The following is a 20,975-nucleotide window of genomic DNA, read 5'->3' as shown; positions in this document are numbered from 1 at the left end:
GCATGCTCCCATCACTGGAATTGTGATGGAATCTGGATCCAGCCTGGAGCCCATTTGCTGCTGACGCAGATGCACGTTCCCAGAAGCAGGCATTGAAGAAACGCGCAGAGAGAAAAGCGCGCACACCCCACGCCCCCCGAACTAGAGAACAGCATGCAACTAAACTATCATGACGCAAATGGTGAAGATACTCTAGATGCGATCACAAAAAACAAACATTCTCAATTGTCTGAACTCCTCTCATCATCCCACTTGGCAGACATTTATTCATCACGAGTATGCTCTAAGTTTGCCTTTACAAAATGCCAGTAAAAGCCATTTACTCCCTACCCCCTTCCTCCAGAGAGCACGTTTCATCTAAATCCCACAGAACAGCACTAATATCCAGCGCACCGCGCAGCTTACCACTAATGTCATCAAATTGTTGGTTGCTGTTTTCTTACATAACAGACAAAAAGCCCAGGAGAGCAGAGACCGCAGAGGCAGGTCTGGGGGAATCAACTATTTTTAATAGCTACATCTCATATTTTATGCCACATTTTAATTTGTTCTGCCGCAACTCTTCCAATCCCTCACAGAATTTTACATTAAGCTTCTTACAGTGGATTTAATCATAATCTCGGTGAAGTTCACGGACATGAGATGGACAATCTCTCACACTTCGGCAAATCTCAAGAAATCCTCAAGGAAGTCACACACACCAGCAGACACCGAAGGCTGGTGCTAGTCCTTGCAAGGCCCAGCTGAAAACAGCACAGGTATTTCATTTCAGCCTTCAAAAAGGTAGAGAATCAAAACAAGGAGAGTAACCAGCAAAACACGAACTGTGACTACTCAAAACAATTGTGAATGGCCTACAATCCGTGCGAATCATTAAATCTGAAAAAAACCAGTTCATGCTTGCAAAGAAAAAAAAGGGCTGAAGCTTAAGAACAAAAACATATACTACCAAGAAGGGGCGGGGGGGGATCTTTCAGCACAGTTTTAATACTCTATAGGTCTGGGAACCAGCTGGTGTTTTCTTTTCCTTAAAAAAAACCAAACCAAAACAAAAAAAAAACAACCAACCAAACACCCAACGAACTTGGGAGCAGCAACTCCCAGAAGTTATGTTTACGAGTAATACTTTTTCACAGTAACTGCTGTTTCAGCCTATCATATTGAGATTGCTGGCTTGATGCTTCTGGATGATCATTTAACTCATCTTATTTTCATATTACAAGTGAAAAGCTTTTGGTGTATGCCTTCTCCACAGCTGATCCTGGACAATAATTAGTCCTTTCTCAGACTGAGGCCCTTTTGCACTTAGAGATCAGAACGGAACCAGAAGCATCAAAACAAAGACATGGCACTATAATATAATCCCAAAAGAGTTTTAATCATCCTTATTCATAAATCTTGTTCATACAGCGAGACTATCTTTTACCGAGTACTGTGCAATGCAGAAAACAACTTACTAGGACACTGCCTTATTTACAGGGCCTGTGATCCCCTATTTGGGATCTACACTTCAGCATAGCAACCGAAATCCGAGAGAGCAGCCCCCAGATACAATGAATAATGCATGTTTTCCACCTCTGTTCAAGGATACCTTCCTTCTGCTAGCTCAGCAGACTTCTAATTATTATCTACAAGAAATGAGCCCAGGTTTCATTCAAGCAGCGCTTTGGAAAGCGGCTGATGGACCGAGCATTCAGCGGGTGCAGCTGCTCCGCAGTCCTGCCGGACACTCACACCGCTGAAGTGTCCCGAGCGCCCGCACGGTCACGAGGCTTCGGGACCCCAGCTCTAAGTGTCATCCATAAAGCACCACCTTCGACAGGCACTGCCTGCCAACCCAGAGCCGAGAGATCGACTGTGGGACAGCTTACAGAGAAGCGTTATTGCTACCGGTCCCTGAAATACAATAAATAACTCTGAGATCTCTTCCTTCAGAAACAGACTGCATCAAAGCTGCTCATTTTGAGAGCTCTGGTGCCGCTGCAACCCAGCATGCCTGAGGAGTGTAAGTTTTCCATTAAGACCACGGAATTAGTTCTTTACCAACACTGAAAAGCACAATCATTTTAACCACAGACATGGTCAACTGCCAAAACACATTGCCCCATCAGTAGAGTGAACAAGGAACGTAGATTTATTCAGCAAAACGCAGTTAACAGCTTTGCACATCCTAACACTCGTTACTGCATGAGGATCCCTCAGCAGGGAGGGCACAGCAATTAGAGCACTCCAGAGCAAGTGGAAGCAGCAGCAGAGGAAGAAACAGGGGAGGACAGTTTCCACCACAGCTGCCAACAAGGAGGATGAGCGGACATATCTGCAGGTGCTGCCCTGACAGCCTCAGTAGTAGATTTCAGGACAAGCAAAGGGCAGAGAGGCATTTGGCTTCTTGGGCAGCATCCTCACGCTGCCATGGCCATTCACAAGGAGTACGAGACATCGTTCTGTGGGTCTGTGGTCACGTCTCCAAGGGAAACCCTGGGGTCTCCCCTTAGCTAGGCAAGCTTTTGCTCAGGTACCAGAAAAGACAGCAATAACTCACTTGGAGGAGTTCAGTGGAGTCACCTGGGCGTGCTCCTCAGCAGTACCAAGCCAGGACCTCCTTTGAGGCCTCGCAGCAACCGACACAGAACAGTCTGAAAGGCACCCCAGGAGCTACACTTCCGGATGCAGAGGTCACAGGGGAAAACAGTAAGCCACAACCTCTTTCTCTTCCAGAATCCCACGCCTGGCCTCTAAAAATCAGTAAGTACATAAAGAAGGATCATACAACAGAGAACCACATCTCTTGTTCTAAGCCTGATTTTGTTGCACAGCATTAAATGTCACCCCCTCTCCTCAATCCTTTACGTGCTACCCAGGACTTCAATGAAATACAAGTCCCACCGCAACATGTTGAGCTGGTCAGGTCCTCTCATCCCCTCCCCAATAAGTCATTCCTTTATATCTTACTCCCCTCTTAACTTCTCCAACACAACAAAAATAGAAAAACCCCAGCAGAATACCCTTTACAAAGCTTGCTCCTGTTCCCACATAGGAGACAGGCAGAGGATAAACTGTCCCAGCTTCAACACAAACAGTGAATTCTGATGTCTGCAAATTTACCAGCAAATAGCAATATGTCACCGCAATCTTGGCACCTCTACAGCATCACAGCCTGCTGAGGGGAATAAATCACAGGGCACAAGAGCAGCTGTAGCTGCAGGATGAAGTGGGTGGAAGAGGGATCCAGTCCCCAGGACCTGGAGTGTGCTCGTCGCACTGGGCTGTGACAGCAGCTAGGCTGGAGGGAACATTGCTTCCCCTGCAGGCTGTCAAATAAATCCACATCTGGGGCTCCATTAGAGAGTAGGAGGGGAAAAAGCAGAGTAGAACTGAAGGTGGAGTTAGTTAACCTTTAAAAGTCATGAATGAAGACTACAGTTCAACCGATGATATGAACTAATTTATCCACACTCCTCAGAAACAGTCATTTTGCTAAAGAAACGTTTATCTATTCTCAAATTACCTCGGTGCAAGTCACTGACAGTGAGTCATCTGTAGACAAACAATGAATTGACAGTCTCAAACACCAAAGTAATTTTATTACCCAAAATAATGTTGTTTTGTGCATTTGAGTTTCATGCTGATCAATGTTTCTATTGGTAACATGTGAAAATGCCTCCAAACCAGTTATCTGTTATACTGCTGAGGATACCAATAACCTGACATAGAACAGACACAAACCTCCTTGCCTACAGCTGGGTTTCCTGTTGCTTGTATAAAACAAAAGCCAGCTTATGGTTTGCCATACCTTTAATTTCAGCCCTCCAAGCAGCACACACCCCAGCACAAAATGCTGCCTGCATACTAACAGGCTGTCCTCTAAGACATGAGCTTCTTAAGGGACTACTTCAAAATGTATGGTAAAGAGGAAGAATAAGCACCCCCATGTCCTCTTGCAGGTAAGGTCAGTGCCAGAAAAAGCAGTGAACTTTTCTTTCAGCAAGCGCCATTCACCAAGCCACTGCATGCCACGACACCATTACTGCTGATCCCGCTATGGCATTCGGCCATTTCAGTCTTCATCAAAGCAGTGACAGAGTTACTTTCAGAAAGACACACTTCAGCAAACTCTAAGAACATTTTCAGTTTCACACAATGATGATGTTCCGCAGATATACAGAAACAAGAGTATATTTCATTCATAAGCACACACACACACAAAAAGAACACAAAGTAGTTAACAAGTATATAACCTAGTTACCAGTTGGTCTACTACACCATTGGCTCTGCAGAATCAGACTAGATAGCCCTCATGGAGCCATCAGCATCCAGCTCCAGCATCCTCCGAGACCTCCCCGGTGCCATGGGGGGGACCCGGCACTCCGCAGTGCCACACCACAGCAACACTCCTTTCGGCCTGGCTGGTGAGGTGTTTCCCTTCGCGCAGGGTAACATCCTTAGAACATACCAAATGACCCCAGAGGCTTTAAACCTTTCAAAGCTGCCATGTGCATAAACTAATTTATTACAAGTGCATATAATTCTGTGATAGATTTCAGCTATTATTGGAATTAATCCTGTGGAAGCCCAAGTTCTTCACAGGAGGAGGTCGATGCCTTCAATATCCACTCAGAACAGTATGCCATTCTAAGCTAATTCCTGTATATATCACTTACTATTCTAGAGTCTGTACTTAATGCTCGTTTTACAGGTGCGTGGGTAGATGTAAAGATACAAGAGTCCCAAAGAAGCACTAACCTTAAAAAAGGTTGCCACGATACTCCTGTGAATGAAACGCGATGTAGATGACTGCTGTTTCTCTGCGTAGCTCGTAGCTGTACCGATCGCAACCCTTGTGCTCTGCTAAAGCAGTAACAACAAGATAACTACAAAGTACCACGACCCATCAGCCAAAGACCCAGACCCATAACCAAGGGAAATCTGTACCACTCCTCCCGTGCCATGCCCATCAACGTCCCGCTGACGATACCTCTTCAACCACAAGCCCGTTTCCCATTCACAGCAGTCACGTATGAACTTACAGCCAAATGGCTGGCAGGCACGGAGCTGCTGCGTCCTGCAAACGCTCATTGTGGAGCCCAGACATAGGGTCGGCCAGCGACAGCACCTGCTTGTTCAGTTATCCCTTTATCCAGGCGCTATCACACGAGCGCTCTTATGTGCGTAAATTGTGTGAGGGGTGCAATCCTGCTGTTGCCGGCACCGGTGCCAGCGGGCTAAAGTAGTCACCAGCCCGAAAAAGGGGCAGATCAGGCACTCTGCCTTCTTCCACCACCCAAGCACGTGAATATATTCACACCTACAAAATGCAACATCCAAAGTCTGTGCTTGCACAGCGCCGTGCCACCACTCCTGCGTGTGGGGGGCACCCCAGGAGCCCAGCCGTGACCCCACACCACCAAAGCAGCCAAACCTGAACGCAAGGGACGCGTTCATGAATGCAAGTTGTACTTGTTGCTCCTGCATCCTTTAACCGCCTCCGCCAGACAGAGAAACGGTAGCTGGAGACTGAAACTGAAAAAGATTACCAGAAATTTGGCAGTTGCTGTTACATCTGGCTAAGGAAAAGGGACTGCAAAATTACCTCAAACAGAATTGCACCATCAACTGAGTACTTCAGTATGAAATGTATTTATCTACACATACAGACACATTTACACGAGCTTCAAAAAATTAAACCTGATGCTTTTCTTCTAGGACTGTTCCAAAAACCCCCTTCAAACAAGCTAGCTCTTGTGAATTATTAAATGGGGACATATCCATTACCTCCTGCATCTCAGAAAACAGATGGAGTAACACCTGGTCTCCTTTACCTAACCATATGCATCAAAGCTTAATGTAGTTTTGTGAAACCAAAACCTCTAAAATAAAAATACAGCATTTGGAATTGTAGCATACTAACTCCAACACAGGAGGCCCTTCCCTGAGAGGATATACAAATAACTGACTTTTTCTTAAAATAGACTCTATCTCTGATACAATAACTGTATCTATTTCCAGTAACTTTCCATAGTTAAAAAATATTTAGCAAATAAAATCATCCATGCTAAATACAAAGAAAAATAAAAGCCAGTATATACCAACCCCCAGCACTGCCCTTAATTTTTTTTTTTTAAGCATGCTTCATAGCATGGGCAAAATGGTATTTCAAAGTACAATCCATGACTTTTGGTGGCTTTATTTTAGGTTAGTTTGTTTGGTTTTAAATTATAGATAATCCTGTTATAAAATGTCTTCTGAACTACCCAATTTTGACAAGCCAGCTCTTTGCTAAATGTATTTTGTAAGTTTTTTCTTTAAAAGCACATAACCCAACATCATTAAGGATGAGTAAAATACAAAAATAAACTTCATCTACCATGGATTTCTCCTTCTCTCTACAGCATTTACTCTTTATCCACTTAGAGGCTTAAACTAATTACGACTTTCCATCCAGCACTGTCTTAAACTGAAAAAAATCAGACATTATAAACTACAAGTTACTGAAGAAAGTTGTTCAAGATGTCTTCCTTTTTTGTATCATCCTCCTACAGTTCTTGAAAAGACACATATTTCTCATCCAATGCTGTTTGATCAGGATTTTACACAGCATTTGCATATGTGTTATATTATTCATAAGTGCTACTAGAAAAAAAAAACCAGAAACTCTTTTCCATAGAAAGCTATGCCACAGCAAAATGACCAACAGATGAAAAGGTCAAGAATGTTTTTTTTTTAAAAGGCAAATAAATTTGTAATAATTTAAGGTAACACACAAATGCAGTTTGTCCGTATCACAGGAGCAGTATCTCACATACAATCCACCTGTTTTCATGGAGAAATGTACTTTCAAGTCAATACGAAAACACCAAGTCTTCCTCTTAAATATTCAGGAATATATATATACACATTTTTCATACTAATAATGTCCATATAAATATCATATGTAACTTAAAAATCATAAGGATAAAGTTACCTGATTATTCTATAAGGACTTCCGAAATGTTAGGAGCTCTTCCTACAGTAATTCCAAACTCAAACATCCTTACCTTTTTCTGGACTTAGATTTTTATATACTTCAAGGTCTGCCATTGAATTTGTAACTCATTCATTATTGGCAAGTAGAATGGAAATTCTCACTGCAGGAAAGCTTCAATTTAATCTTCATGTCTCCAGAGCTAAAACATTTGGAAAGCAATCCTTGGGAGTACAGAAGAACATTGCTAGCACTGCTCTCTACGAGGAACGACGAAATCTTTGTGATCCATAAGACAAAGACAGGAAAGCACAAATCCAGAGACAATACTAGGCAACTTTCCCCAAAACCGAAAAGCACAGCCTGAGAGAGAAGCTGGAAGCATCTGCTCCGTGCTGCTGCTGAGGGAATGCAGGAGCAGTGACTCCTTTTGGTATGAGACAGGCATGCACAGCACAGCGATCAAGATGCTCCAGGCATTAAGCGTGCGTAACGCCTGGGAAGATGAGCTCTATAGGCAAGCGCAAGGAAATCCTGCTGGCACCCAGGGAGGCCGGGCAGGAGCGGATTACCATACTTCGGCTAACGAATGGGAGAGTGACGCAGGCTGAATGCAGAAGAGAAAAAACCACCCTTGCTCCCAAAGTAACTCCCGGTGTCTGCAGCCACAGGGTTCTGCGAGGCAGAAGGAGAGAACCTCTGTGGACCGCACTCCTTTCCCCCGGTTTTGTGCCCCCTCCTCCTGTCTCTGCCACTGACTTGAAGGGGAACAGCCACACTGCAGAATCAGGCCGGTTAGAGCACAAAGCATGCAAATGCTTTCATCTGTGCATCACTGAGCATTTGATTTCGTCAGAACAAGTAAGTCTCCTGCAAGATGCTGAGCACTAACTCTCCCAGTAGCTATAAAAAATTACCATGCTAGTGGCTAAATGCTGGGCTTGTTTAAGCCAGCTCTGTGCCACGGAAATCAGCGGGTTTATAGTCAGTGTGGAACAATGGGCAGAAACATCAGACTTGCATAAATCACATTTCGTTATGACAGAGCCCAAGGGGACACAGTGCTGGAAAGCACAGCAAGAATGAAGTAGGCTCTGTATCTAATGCTTCACAGCTTTGATTTATTACATTTACTAATTGTTTCACTATTCACCTAGCTTTTACACAGTGAACAAAGAAATCCCCAGCTGTATTCTCAAAGATTGTGACACCAATAAGAAAGGACAGAATTTGTCCAGCGCATGCCAGGAAAAAGGTACACGACAGATAGTGTGACTGAGAGAAAAAACCAAAACGAACCAAACAAACCCCATGGTTCTACATGCCTGTAGAACTTGGGTGAAATGGGAGACAAGATAGAAGTGGAGTTGACGCATTTTACTTACTGAAAAATCATTATTTCTTAGCTGTTGCTACACAAATCATAAGACTTCCCACAGTCACGTCACAATAGATTGCAGCATGCTGCAAGATATATGTTGACTATATCTAGCAACCTATAAAATGAAACATGCCCCCAAAACCCACTGCAGGATCGTTCCTGGCTGCACTCGAAGTTTGTGCTTCTAAGCACACTTTCAGCTGAGGATGGCAGGACAGGGCAGACGTCATGCTTTCCAGAGAGAAGCGCCACTCATTCCGTTATAACACGGGAAATGGAACAGCGACATCATTACCTCACCACTGGCTCACACCTCAGTTCACAAGATCAGTGGATGAAGTCATCACTCTGAAGCCTCTAGACAGTTATCAGTACATTTACATTCAAATGAATTGATGTGTTATAGTTGCAATTCAACAACAACAAAAAAGACCTGTCACCACTCTATACTGTAATTATCAGATTGCACTTGATAACATGTTAAGTACAAATTACTCCACACTCCTATGTTCTATTAATTATGAGAGGAGCTACACACAAGCATCTTTAACACCAAAGCTGCTCCGTAAGAAACCTTGCCCAATCATTACTACATTCCTTATTGTCTTCAAAATGAAGTTTATTTTAAAAACAGAAATGCTTAAATGCTATATGGCTTTAGAAATTAGAGCATGCTATATGGCTTAGCGAGAACATAACAGCAAACAAATGAAGACTTTATGTAATTCAGGAAACATATGCCAAACGGTATGAAAATACTTGCAGGTTTATTCACCTTCAAAAAAAAAAAAAGAAATCACCATGACAACTCTTCACTGACAAGCCAGGTTTTGCATCCAATCCCTAGCCCTGTCAGTCAGAGTCAAATCTGAAACTGGTGTGTCCTTGAAGACACACTACATTAGAGTTCGACTGTCTGCAAAGGGAAAAGGCAAAAGGCAACTAGCTCAGTTTATACCATCTGACACTGCACCTACATCATATTTAAGTGACGGCCGAGTAACCCTCACATCTTTCCAGTTTGCTTCTCCCTCACGTACATCTCCCATTCTCAGGGGGCTGACAACGCTCCTGCTGAGCGCTCTGCAGAGCCACAGCACGCAAAGTTCTCTCCAAGTGTCAGAGTTGATGGTGACAAGCAAGCTTTCCAAATATAAAATTCTTATTCTGTGACCTGTATTTGATTAACATCAATGATCACCATAAGACAACCGTACATATTTTCCAGAGCCACTACTGTTTCAGAGGTATCACGCAATACCAAGATAAGGTCTGGCAGGAGAGGTAACAGGCCTGTTTTTCCTACTTATGTTTTCTGCCACATAAGCCCTTCCTTGGGAGACCTTTGCATGCTTAAAAGTCCGTTTTTTTCAACTTTTTTAGCTGGTTCATATTGGGTTCACACGGCCAGGGTTGGGCAGCGGGGGCTGCAGGGGTGGCTTCTGTGAGAAGCTGCCAGGTTCCCCCATGGCCGACAGAGCCAGTGCAGCCGGCGCCAAGACAGACCCGCCGCTGGCCGAGGCCGAGCCCATCGGCGACGGGGGCAGCGCCTCTGGGAGAGCGTATTTAAGAAAGGGGAAAAAAAGAGCACAGCAACCGCAGCCGGAGAGAGGAGTGAGAAGGTGTGAGAGGAGCAGCCCTGCAGCCCCCGGCTCGGGGCAGGAGGGCTCCAGGCGCCGGAGCAGAGGGTCCCCAGCAGCCCCCGGGGAAGCCCCCGGGGAGGCCGGCTGTGCCCCTGTGGCCATGGAGCTCCACGGGGGAGCAGATCTGCACCCGCACCCGGGGAGGGCCCCACGCCGGAGCAGGGGGATGCCCGAAGGAGGCCGTGACCCCGTGGGCAGCCCGTGCTGGGGCCGGCTCCTGGCAGGGCCTGTGGCCCCGTGGGGAGAGAGAGGAGCCCCAGCTGGAGCAGGTTTGCTGGCAGGACCTGGGACCCCGCGGGGGCCAGGCTGGAGCAGCCTGTTCCTGAAGGACGGCACCCGTGGGGGGCCCAGGCTGGAGCAGCCTGTTCCTGAAGGACGGCACCCGTGGGGGGACCCAGGCTGGAGCAGCCTGTTCCTGAAGGACGGCACCCATGGGGGGACCAGGCTGGAACAGCCTGTTCCTGAAGGACGGCACCCATGGGGGGACCAGGCTGGAACAGCCTGTTCCTGAAGGACGGCACCCGTGGGGGGACCCGGGCTGGAGCAGCTCATGAAGAACTGCAGCCCATGGGAAGGACTCACACTGGACACATTGGTGGAGGACAGTCTCCAGTGGGAGGGACCCCCAGCTGAGCAGGGGAAGAGTGTGAGGGAAGCGGAAGAAGCAGCAGAGACAACATGTGATGAACAGACCACAGCCCCCATTCCCCGTCCCCCTGCGCCACTCGGGGGGAGGAGGGAGAGAAAATCAGGAGTGAAGTTGAATCCCAGAAGACGGGGGAGCGAAGGTGTTTTTAAGATTTGTTTTTATTCTCTCACTACCCAACTCTGACTTGATTGGCAATAAATTAAACTAATTTCCCCACATTCAGTCTGTGTTGCCTGTGACAGTAAGGTGGTGGGTGATCTCCCTGCCCTTCTCTCGACCCACCGCCTTTCGTTATATTTCCTCTCCCCTGCCCAGCCGAGGAGGGCAGTGACGGAGCGGCTTTGGGGGCACCTGGCCTCCAGCCAGGGTCAGCCCACCACACATGAACCACCCTCCAAGCCTCACCTCACTGATAGTTTTTGACAAAAGCACTAAAAATTAAAAAAATATTCATTCACTCAAAATCCATCTCTTCCAGGCTAATATTATTTTCCAGTCTTCTTAATTTGCTGTTCAAAAAAAAGTTCTGTCATTAAACCACTAGAATTATTTTGAGATAAGACAGCAAGTACCTCCAGGTACAAAGCAGACAGTGTCAAAGCACTATCCCTGTCATTTCATTAAAAAAGGGGATTTAAAGCTTTCTTGTAGTATCTGCACACTGTAATCCTTCTCTTCTACGCATGTAGCTACAGATATGCCTTCATTTAAAATACACCGTAGTTCAGCTCAGTTTCTGGCTGAGATGAGGTGAATATGGCCTGTTTTGTGCCAAAAGCAATGCCAGAGGACAAGCTGGCTTGTCTTGGGGTATAGTTGCCAAAAGAACATCAACATTTTTAGCTCCCTGGAAGACAAGATACGTTAAACTTGCCGCTGAGGCACTCCCAGCTCATCCGTGCAAGGGAAGAGCCCATGGGGTAACGGGCAGATATTCCCGAGCAAAACGGATGACCAACAGGACAGACAGCTGAGAGAATCGCTATGCTCAGGCCTCCCCTCCCCAGGCACCTCAAGTCTACTGGGCTACAAAACCAGCTAAAAACTTCCTTGGAAAGCACGGAAGATACATGTATGCCACGTAAACCTGAACCAGTAATTCCAGGGTAAAAATCCTGCCTGATGCTTGCTGCTGTAGGTTGGACGGGATGCGGAGAGGCCGCGCAGGGCTGTACCCACACGCGCTCACGCAGAGGTCCCCTTCCAGGGCCGACAGCCCCGCGCCGGGCAGGGCGGAGCGGCCGCGGTCCAAGCTGTCTGCTGGCGAACCGGCTGCGGTGCAGCCCTGCCCGCACCCCGAGACGCAGGCGAGACTGCCTTCCCTCCCCGCAGCCGGGCAGCACCTGAGGCTGCCTGTGGCACCGGGCAGCTGCGGCATCCCCACTCACGATTAAAGAGGATTCATTACCAAAAGCGCCAGCTTGCCAAAAATGGAAGCACAATTTTTGAACACTAAAAACCATAACTCACAAGGCTTAGGTTACTGGACAGAGACAAGACAGTGCAAGTTCTACTGCAAAATATTCATTTTCCAATAAATGAGAAAATTATTTAATTAATAGTTTTGAAATTACAGCATCAGAAGAATATTCATTTTCTGGCTCATTGGTTTTTCCTTTTTTCACTGTCAAAATATCTGGAAACTGGTACAAAGACTAATTCTACTAAAGAGCAAGAAAAGCCGATTAGAGAACTTCTACTTCTTACAGTAAATAGATAATAAAATAAGAAGATGATAACATCTTCATATTCATCATCCAAATTTAATCTTAGACCTAAACTGTAATACAATCCCCTCCTGAAAAGTCAGCTAGCAATGAATAAAACTTTATATTAGCTGCATGAAAAAATTGCCATTTCTATCAGATTAAAGCTTTTATCAACCCTAGTCATTTGTCATTAATGAGGACACGGTTCTTTGGAAAGCTGACAAATATACAAAGATGGAAAGGGAAAAACACTTGACATTAGAACTCAGCTGCCTGACGCACCGGCTCGAGACAGATCCCACACACGAAACTCCTCCTTTCACCAAAGGATGCATCTAGTGATAGACACGGGGTTCTTAAAGGTAGTTACACATTCAACGAAGCACCGCGAGGCAGTTTCTTCAGGCATTTTAGGCATTTGTTTAACCTATGTGAACTTTAATAAATTCTTTAATGCCCTTCTTGCGTATACCTTTTTGAGTTACATTTGATTGTCTCAAGGAATGAACTGTGGATTTTTCACTACATGAATCATAATATAAGCCAAAATATAAATTACTGCTCTATTAACTTGTTCTGCTTTCCCAAGCATCATCATCAAATTTAAATTACAGCTGACCATCAAGATATAAGCCTGAATTCTACAGTCTACATATGGCATCTTTAGCACTGTAGCCTCAAGTGTAGGGCTTGCACAAGGCTTCAGCAGAGCTAATTATAAAGCATTGCCCATCAGCAAACTTCAAGCAACGTATATGTGCAATTTGGCAAAGATTTAATATTGTTCCCCCAAAACTCTTGTGCTCTAATAACCAAAATAGACCATTTCACTGTATAAAAAGTAAAACATAATGCGTTTTATGTTCCCATTCATTGGGCACAAAAGTTCAAGATCACCGAAGCAAAAAAATCCTACAAGAATTTGCACAAAAGCTCAGCTTCTCAGGCTGAAATGAATGGAAAACCACTGCAATAACACCTGCCGTAAGCAATCTCTTGTGAAGCTGTCCAAAACTGGTTGTGTAACAGCAGTAGGTGTTCATCTAATAAAGGTGGTGCACAAATGCAGCCGTACATTTGAGAAATCTTTGAGATGATCTCTCAAAATAAGCAATTGCCTTGAGCAAAGTCTCTCTCTCTTCCCCCCCAGCTTGGGATGTATTTAAGTAGGCAAGTCTCTCTCTCTTCCCCCCCAGCTTGGGATGTATTTAAGTAGGCAATTTGGAAAAACCTTTTGAAGGATGAGCTGGATATTCCTGAAACAAGAGACTAAGAGCACACACAGCAGCCAGCAGTTTCCCCTGCAAGCTCGCTGGTGGCTGGGACAGAGCTCCCTGCACATTGTCAAACGGCAAAATAATTACTGAAAAACATTGTTTGCTTAGTGCCAGCAAGAGACAAGCGTTTGAGTGGCCCATCTCCAAGTGCCATTTGAGGTAAGTGGAAGTACGGATATCCACGGCAGCACTGTACCAAAGCTGCGCTGCAGTGGCTCAGGACCTCAACATTGAAGTCTACAATGAAGTTCCCATTCTTGACTTGTTCCCTTTCCCACAGGCAAAAGAAAGTGTTACCACCAAAGTTCTCCACCCATTTCCTCAGTAAGACATTAGAAGGCAGACATTCAAAGCTGCCAAAATGCCTAACACAACTTAAGTACATATCTCCCTTACAGGCTTGGCCCTCAGTTCAGTACATCCAGTCAATGGTCTTTCAAAGGTGAAGTAATGGAGCGCCCAGACCGGCTCCATCCGTTCCAGTCTGAACGTGGCAAGGTTGCATGAACTACCGTTTCCCTTCAAGCAGAAGGTGTACACCGACCAACATAACTTTTGGAGTTAATTCCCACAGGTGGTCGCAAGCATGAGTGAATTCCAAAAAACTTTAGAAAAAAACCTTCTCAGATGTAAAGATAATAAATGCAATTATCTACATGCGGCTTCTGTCCCGGGAAGTACTACCATTGCTGACCAGTAGGCACTGGGAGCATGTGCCGCAGGAAGGGTTATTACATACACACTGGGGTTTTTTCCCCCCTTTATACTTTTAGCCCCAAACATCTGCTGGCAAAGTAGATGGACGTTTGGTCTGACAACACAGCCATTCCTACAGTGTTATTGCCAGCAAACAGAAAAAATACGATCCACATTTACAGCTTGAAAACCCTAAGAAAATAAAAAAAAAAAAAATCTTTTTCTAAGCCTAGAGGCATGAGGTACTTTGTACTTCGGTACTGTTTGCAACAGGAAGGAAAAGAAAGTGGGTTCATCAAGTCCTCAAGGCCATTCCAAACATTATAATTGCTTATCTGATCTATTCTACAGAAACCACTAAAATAGCTTAAACCCAGATCTGTCCTCAGTTTGTTATTCTCTGTGTGCACGCACAGTGCTGTACCTCGCTTTTACTGAAGAAAACTGACATTTTTGCTTCTAGGCAGATAAGACTCCCTAGAGTACAAGACACAGCAGCAACTTCCACTTCTGTAACCAAAAATTTCAGACATAAAATTCAGATAAGAATTTTAATATCCTGCGAATGCAGCTATTAGCAGCTTTTCCTAATAAAACTACAAAATTATGAGAAATCCTTAGGCAATTTTGATGCATATAGTACTTCAGCGTTACATGTAGCAACGTTCAGTCACTACTCAAAGACAACCCATTAAAGCCCTGTGGAAAGGCACACAGTTGTGTATCAATACTTTTTCTGACCTAACAACATGCAAGTGTCTCAAAGCATCATTATAATGTGATAGAGAGCAGCCTGATCTGTGTACAGCAGCGTTTTCCAGAATAGAAGAGAAAGACTGCTGTTTGTATTCGCTGTTCACTGCACACAGGAATTGAATTGGGACCACTTAAACAGTTTTCCAGCCTTATATTCACATTAGTCCATATATTGCTTGCTACTAATTACATTTACAACCTCAGAGCAAGAGCACAGACAGGATGCCTTAACAATTTTCCCGAAACTTGCCAATCCCTACCTCAAAGTACTTTATTTTTTCCTGTGTCTATTTATATACTTGTGGACAATTTTCAATTTGCTTTTGTGCCAACTTCCCCATCAGTTCAAATAAGCCTTTTCTTCCCCAAGCTTTCCCTTTCCCTTCACAATGTGTTTATAGTCAGCTAAAGCTAAACAAACCAGACTCATCTTGTCTCCTCTTCTGTAGTCCTTTCCTCTGCCTGTTCCCAAGCTCCCCTTGCTCAAATACTGCTGACCAGAACTGCATTAGGCTGGGCCTCGCAGCACTAACACCTTCATCTTACTCCATGACACTAAAGATTGCATCCACCTTCAACTAACGCATCACACGAGCAAGGTGCTTGTCCTCCTATTGCCATATCTCATATGCTTTGTCCTCTACCACCTCCCCACTTGCAGCCAACGGTCTCCCACACTGGAGCAGAAGCATTCACTGCTTGTCTTCCAAGTGAGGTTCTCTGACATTCACACGGAGACACTGTGCACTCCAACAGGTCATACCTGCAGTGCTGCATGTGTGTCATTTGGGTGTTCCTGCTCTAAGTTGTTATTGTGGGGTTTTTTTCCCTTTGTGTTTGTGGGGTTTTTGGGGGGGCAAGGGGGTGTTTTTGTTTTGGTTTTGGTTTTTTTGAGGGTTTGATTTTTGGGATGGTTTTGTGTTTTTTCCTTTTTACATGTGTACAAAAAAAAAAAAATGTTTAAACTACTCCAAATAAACAGAGCTTCAGCATTCTAATCTATGCAGTCCACAAGAGTTTCTTGCATTTAAACACCTCAGCTAGAGTTGAACAAATGGAATACCATCTATTCAGGTTCTTAAAGTAATGCAGGCCCCAGAAGGGTATGAAAGAAATACCAGAGATGAACACAGCTGAGCAGCAAAGTTCATGTTGTGTACCTCTCTAGACAATTCCAGTCCTGAAGTCTCTACGGGGAAAGGTGTTCCTGTGCTTTTTAAGAACAGCAACTGGTGCAGTGGGATATTTCTATCTGGCTGGCTTGGACCTAAGGTGCAACAGTTCTTCCAGATTACAGGTTCAGTTATAGATAATAACCATGCCACTGTAATGTGACCTTCCAGACAAGCCCGATATAACTGAATTAGTCCACTGCTCTGAACGAAAGAGTGCAGTTTAGATAGTATGAGCAAGACTGAATTAACATGACATCCTACTAATAGCAGTCAAGTCCCTATTGACAAAGGTCTGGAAATAGCAGAGGAGGCCAGAAGATAAAATTAGAAACTAAGAGAGAGATTTAATTACAATTATGGAAATGCAATTTAAACAAAGGGTTTGTATTTCTGAGAGAACTTAAGAAGAAGAGATAATCAGCTTAAGTAACTGACTCTATTAAGCCAAGTATGAACAGCTACTTTCAGAACTGCTGAGACAAAACCAGCTGTTTGCTAAACATGTCGCAGCTTCTTTCTGTTTAAGAATTACAGAATATTAGTATTCATAAATGTAGAAAAATAAGCTCATCAGCAGCTCTGTGTGCTTGCTCCCTTAAGACCCATGCTATCAATGTCAGAATATGAAACTATAATAGTCATAACTACAAAAAAATAATGAAAACCACTGTGTAAATCAGAACTAATATACACCAGAGCTGGACAGATACAACCCAAACACTGAAATATCAGCAAGTCACAAGGGGTTGGATCACGGTACCTTCCCTGCTAACAGATAGTAACCTTCCCACATAGAGTTTGCATTAGATTTTCTTTCCTAATTTCCCAGTGGTGTAAAAAAAGTTTTAAACAAGTACAATTCCCTTACGTCTGCTGGAGAAAATATGGTCTCAGACACAGGTAAGGCCCAATTTAGTTGTTTGGCATTTGCTTAGTCATGCAAAGCCCAAAGTTCACTGCTCAGTCCCACTCAGTCTCTCTGCGGGAAGCAAGGTGGATGAGTCAATCGTAACCGCGAGGCTGCCATCAGGAACGGGGGCGAGCACCCAGCCCGCTCACCACCACCCATCCCACTGCCCTTTGTCAGGACCTACAGAATCAGAAGACTCACTGACAAAAAGCAAATCCTTAAAAGGCTCCATCAATCCTTGTATCTAAATCAGCACAGTCCCATAGGAAACCAACTTCTCTCAAGTGTCAGGAGCAACATGTTAATTTGTGGGGACACGCACACATCTCCTTACATCATGCTGCTGGGAACTGCCACCTCTGTCACTGTCCGGCGGGGACTTCAGCTCCCTCCATAAACTCACAGTGAAAGTAACTGTCACTGCAGTGTCTCACTTAGACTGAAGAGACAAATGGGAAGCCCTGAAGGATTCTGTCAGGGAAAAATAATTAATCCTGTCTGGTCATGAATGAAAGACAAATAAATTAAGCCATAGAATCTTTCTGGTCTAAGATTCCTGCTAATTATGTCTTCTACTTTAGACGATTATCACTTTGCAGACTCATCACTCAATAGCTGTTTGTGGATTACTGGACTTTGTGCTAATGGATCATTATCCAGGCTTCACACCATTAGCGGGATAAAGACATCGTGCTGCTCTACGATAAAATACTGCCTCAAGTCACAGAGTACAGACCAGACTTTTCTTTCACTTGATCTGGAATAGCAAAACTGCAAACATGCATCCAAAACATAGCTGCTACAGTTATACACTCATGCTAGAGAGCGGACTCTTTCCTGGAGAGAAGTATGATTAACAGGCATTTGCCAAAACACTGCAACAGCTCAGACTCAGCAGAAGAGGATTTGAGTGAAGACATCTGAGAGACAGCTCTCTCCTTCCACAGTGTCAGAGAGAACTCAGAAGGAACATGATCCCACCAAAATCAGTGGGCCCCACAAATGGCCTGATAAATCCCCGGAATGAATCTCCGTTTCATTTGAGAAGCAGAACAGTTGTGCCGGGAGGTGACAGGTTCACCAATGACAGACTTGTGAACCATCTTCCCTGTAACACATGTCCCACATGAGGCACACAAATGGATTAATGTGACAATGCCGCTGTCAGACTGACTTACAGAAAAGTTATTACCATTCTTCTGGTGTCCCAAATAGACCTAGCCATACCTATGGGCAAGAAAAAAGCAGTACAGGGGAAAATGGGTGTTATCTCTCAACAGCCTTTCATTAAGAACATGCACACATTGACAAATGATTAGTTCTCCCACTAAACCATTCGCTTCATCAATGGTGACATAACTGCAATGACAAAAATGCAGATAGTTTGGTTTACAGTGAGCTGCATCGTAGTTCTATGAGCTGCAAACTTCCCCAGCTTCCTGACAAACGCAGTGAAAATGGGGATGTAGGTTCTCTGGTGAAAAAAATTACCTTTGCTTTTGAAAAAGATAAGTATTTCTATCTTCAATTTACAGGCATTCCATGCTGCTGTTATTAATAGTGCCATAAATCTGCCCTAAAGTTACAGTTTTTAATCACTGACCTCAAAGGAAGTAAGGAATACAAAACTTGGGCCTCTCAGAAACAGCATTAGGCAGTCACTCCCCCAGCAGGACAGGTAGATGTCCAGCTGTCTTATTAGACTAGACCTGGAGGAGTCTATTCCAGGCAAGGACAGCTCTTGAATCCTGGTGGTCCCTCACCCACTGCGGGAGCCCCGGTTGGGCTCAGCACTGCTCCTTGCCCTGTGCCCAAGGGTCTCCCTTTGCTCTCCCCAGCAAAGGGAGAGAAACCTGCGTGGGGAACGCACGTGCTCTCTAGTTAAGTGGACATATCAAGTTTTAGGCATGGAAGAAGAGGTCCTGAAAGGAAGTATTTTATATCAAAATGTCTTCAGAGTATTTCCCGACTTCGCTGTTGGACGGATACTTCAACAACTGAATGACTGTAGCATGTAATCTGTAATGGTAAGGGACTAAGATGTGAGGGGTTGATAGGGGATTAATTAGGCATCACTATTAGGCATCTATTTTGCAGAAACGTCTGATCAATAGTTGGAGGCCCAGCTCTTCGTGACACTCTCAATTGCTGCTCACTAGGAGCACAAAGGGTGCATACCTGCAGATCTCGCTGGAGCGGTTCTAGAAGTGCCTCTGGAAGAAACGTTTAAGCGTAAGGCAGACCCGGCGGACACAGTTAACCCATTTCACTCCAAAATACAGTCACCACCTACACCAGAGCGGCTCTGCCTATGCTCCAGCTGCTCCCTCGGCTTTCCTGCCCCGCAGCTTGAGCTCTTCCCCGGCCAGGGGCGGCCGTGCCGGTGGCCTCACCCAGCGGGGCAGCGCTCCCGGCCCAGCCCCTCTCCTGCCCGGCGTGCGCGGCGCAGGGAGCCCGCGGGGCCGAGCGGCAGCACGCGCAGCAGCGGGGGGCTGCGGTGGCAGAGCGCCCCCTGGCCGCGCTGCCGGCAGGCAGCCCGCGTCCGTCCTCGCAGCACCGGGGCGGCGGCAGGCGCGGGCAGCCGGCGCGAGGCGCGGGCACGACCCGCCGGGCCTCTGCAGCCGCGCTCAGCCGCCGCACGGTGACGGCACGGCCGAGGCTGGGCTCCCGCAGGACCGACCGCTAACTGGCCCCGAGGGCAGCGTTACCAACGCGGACGCCTGCGGCGCCCGGAAGCCTCCCCTGCGTTGGACAGCAGGAAACCCGAGGAGCCAAACCGTAAGGCAGCTTGGAACTTACCGTGAAACACACCGTTGTCCACCAAGAAGTGCCTGCAGTACTGCAGACAGCTTTTCTTATCCAGGCTCCAGTAACTCATGGTAAGACGACTTTCGGCTCACCATCCAAGGCAGCAACCCTACAAAGTGAAACAGAGACGGATAGTTACGAGTTAATTTACAAGGGATGCGTAACTACCACAAGCACTGTAAGAGTATTTATCTGTGCCCTTTCTGCAAAATAGTTCATTAGCTTCATAGAAAGCATTACAACAAACTCCTCCGCTCTCCCAACACGCCCATCTCCAAGGCTCACAGGCCAAGGGCACAGGTGGATCACTCGGACCGCGCCAGAGACGGGCTGTCGGCGATGCTTACGGCTAGCAAGCTCGCAGCTGCTGGGGCGAGCCCACCCTACCCGGCAGTGTGCCACGGGCGCTCGTTGGTACAGTCAACCCCCACAGCACCTGCGGGCTACTGCGGGGCCGCGGAGAGAGGATCAATTTAATCCATTTAATGATGCTGTCCCATATTTAACAAACTACAGACACATCAGACAACACCACAAAACTATAATTTCTCCCCAGTGAAGGTTACAAACAAAGTGAATCAAACCTCCTGATTTTGGGACCACAGAGCAGCATTAGGTGGATGCAGAACCCCCCCAGCACACCCCTGCCCGTGGCAGACATTCACCCGTGGGAGCTGGAGATGAACTGTCCTGGGGACAGGCAGTTTGAGCGGCACCTTTGGGGAGGCGCAGTTACGTCAGCCATGCAAAATGTGTGTCCTCCAGCCCCAAGGGACCCCAGCTTTGCACAGGGAAGAAATGCTCTCAACTCAGAGCACCAATGTGACCCTGTGCTGAAGCACGGGATAAATTGACAATTGGCTTTACCATCTTTTCTGCTTCCTCTGCCTCCATTACCCCCCAATTACACAGCTCATCACCAACAGGACCAAACAGAATGAGCGGGAGCAACACCCTTCCCAGGAAATGCCACCAGCCGAGCACACCCCAGAGCACAACCAGAGCACCTG

At 45.8% G+C, this 20,975-nt stretch overlaps 1 protein-coding gene across 1 annotated transcript in view; it reads right to left on the bottom strand.

Moving 5' to 3' along the window:
- The window catches only part of PLCH1 (phospholipase C eta 1), a gene marked incomplete at both ends in the record, with an annotated part of 69,138 nt that extends 49,103 nt beyond the window's left edge, over positions 1-20,035 (bottom strand). Inside the window, one exon of the mRNA XM_082003731.1 lies at positions 19,957-20,035. Coding sequence (XP_081859857.1) covers positions 19,957-20,035 — 79 coding nt within the window. The remainder of the gene's footprint in view (positions 1-19,956) is intronic.
- Positions 20,036-20,975: the final 940 nt, after the last annotated feature.

This window comes from Phaethon aethereus, assembly GCF_964289735.1.
Source record: "Phaethon aethereus genome assembly, chromosome: 9".
In the NCBI taxonomy this organism is placed as follows: Eukaryota; Metazoa; Chordata; class Aves; order Phaethontiformes; family Phaethontidae; genus Phaethon; species Phaethon aethereus.
Note: the sequence above shows the minus strand (reverse complement) of the source record. Positions and strands in the feature narration are given on the sequence as shown.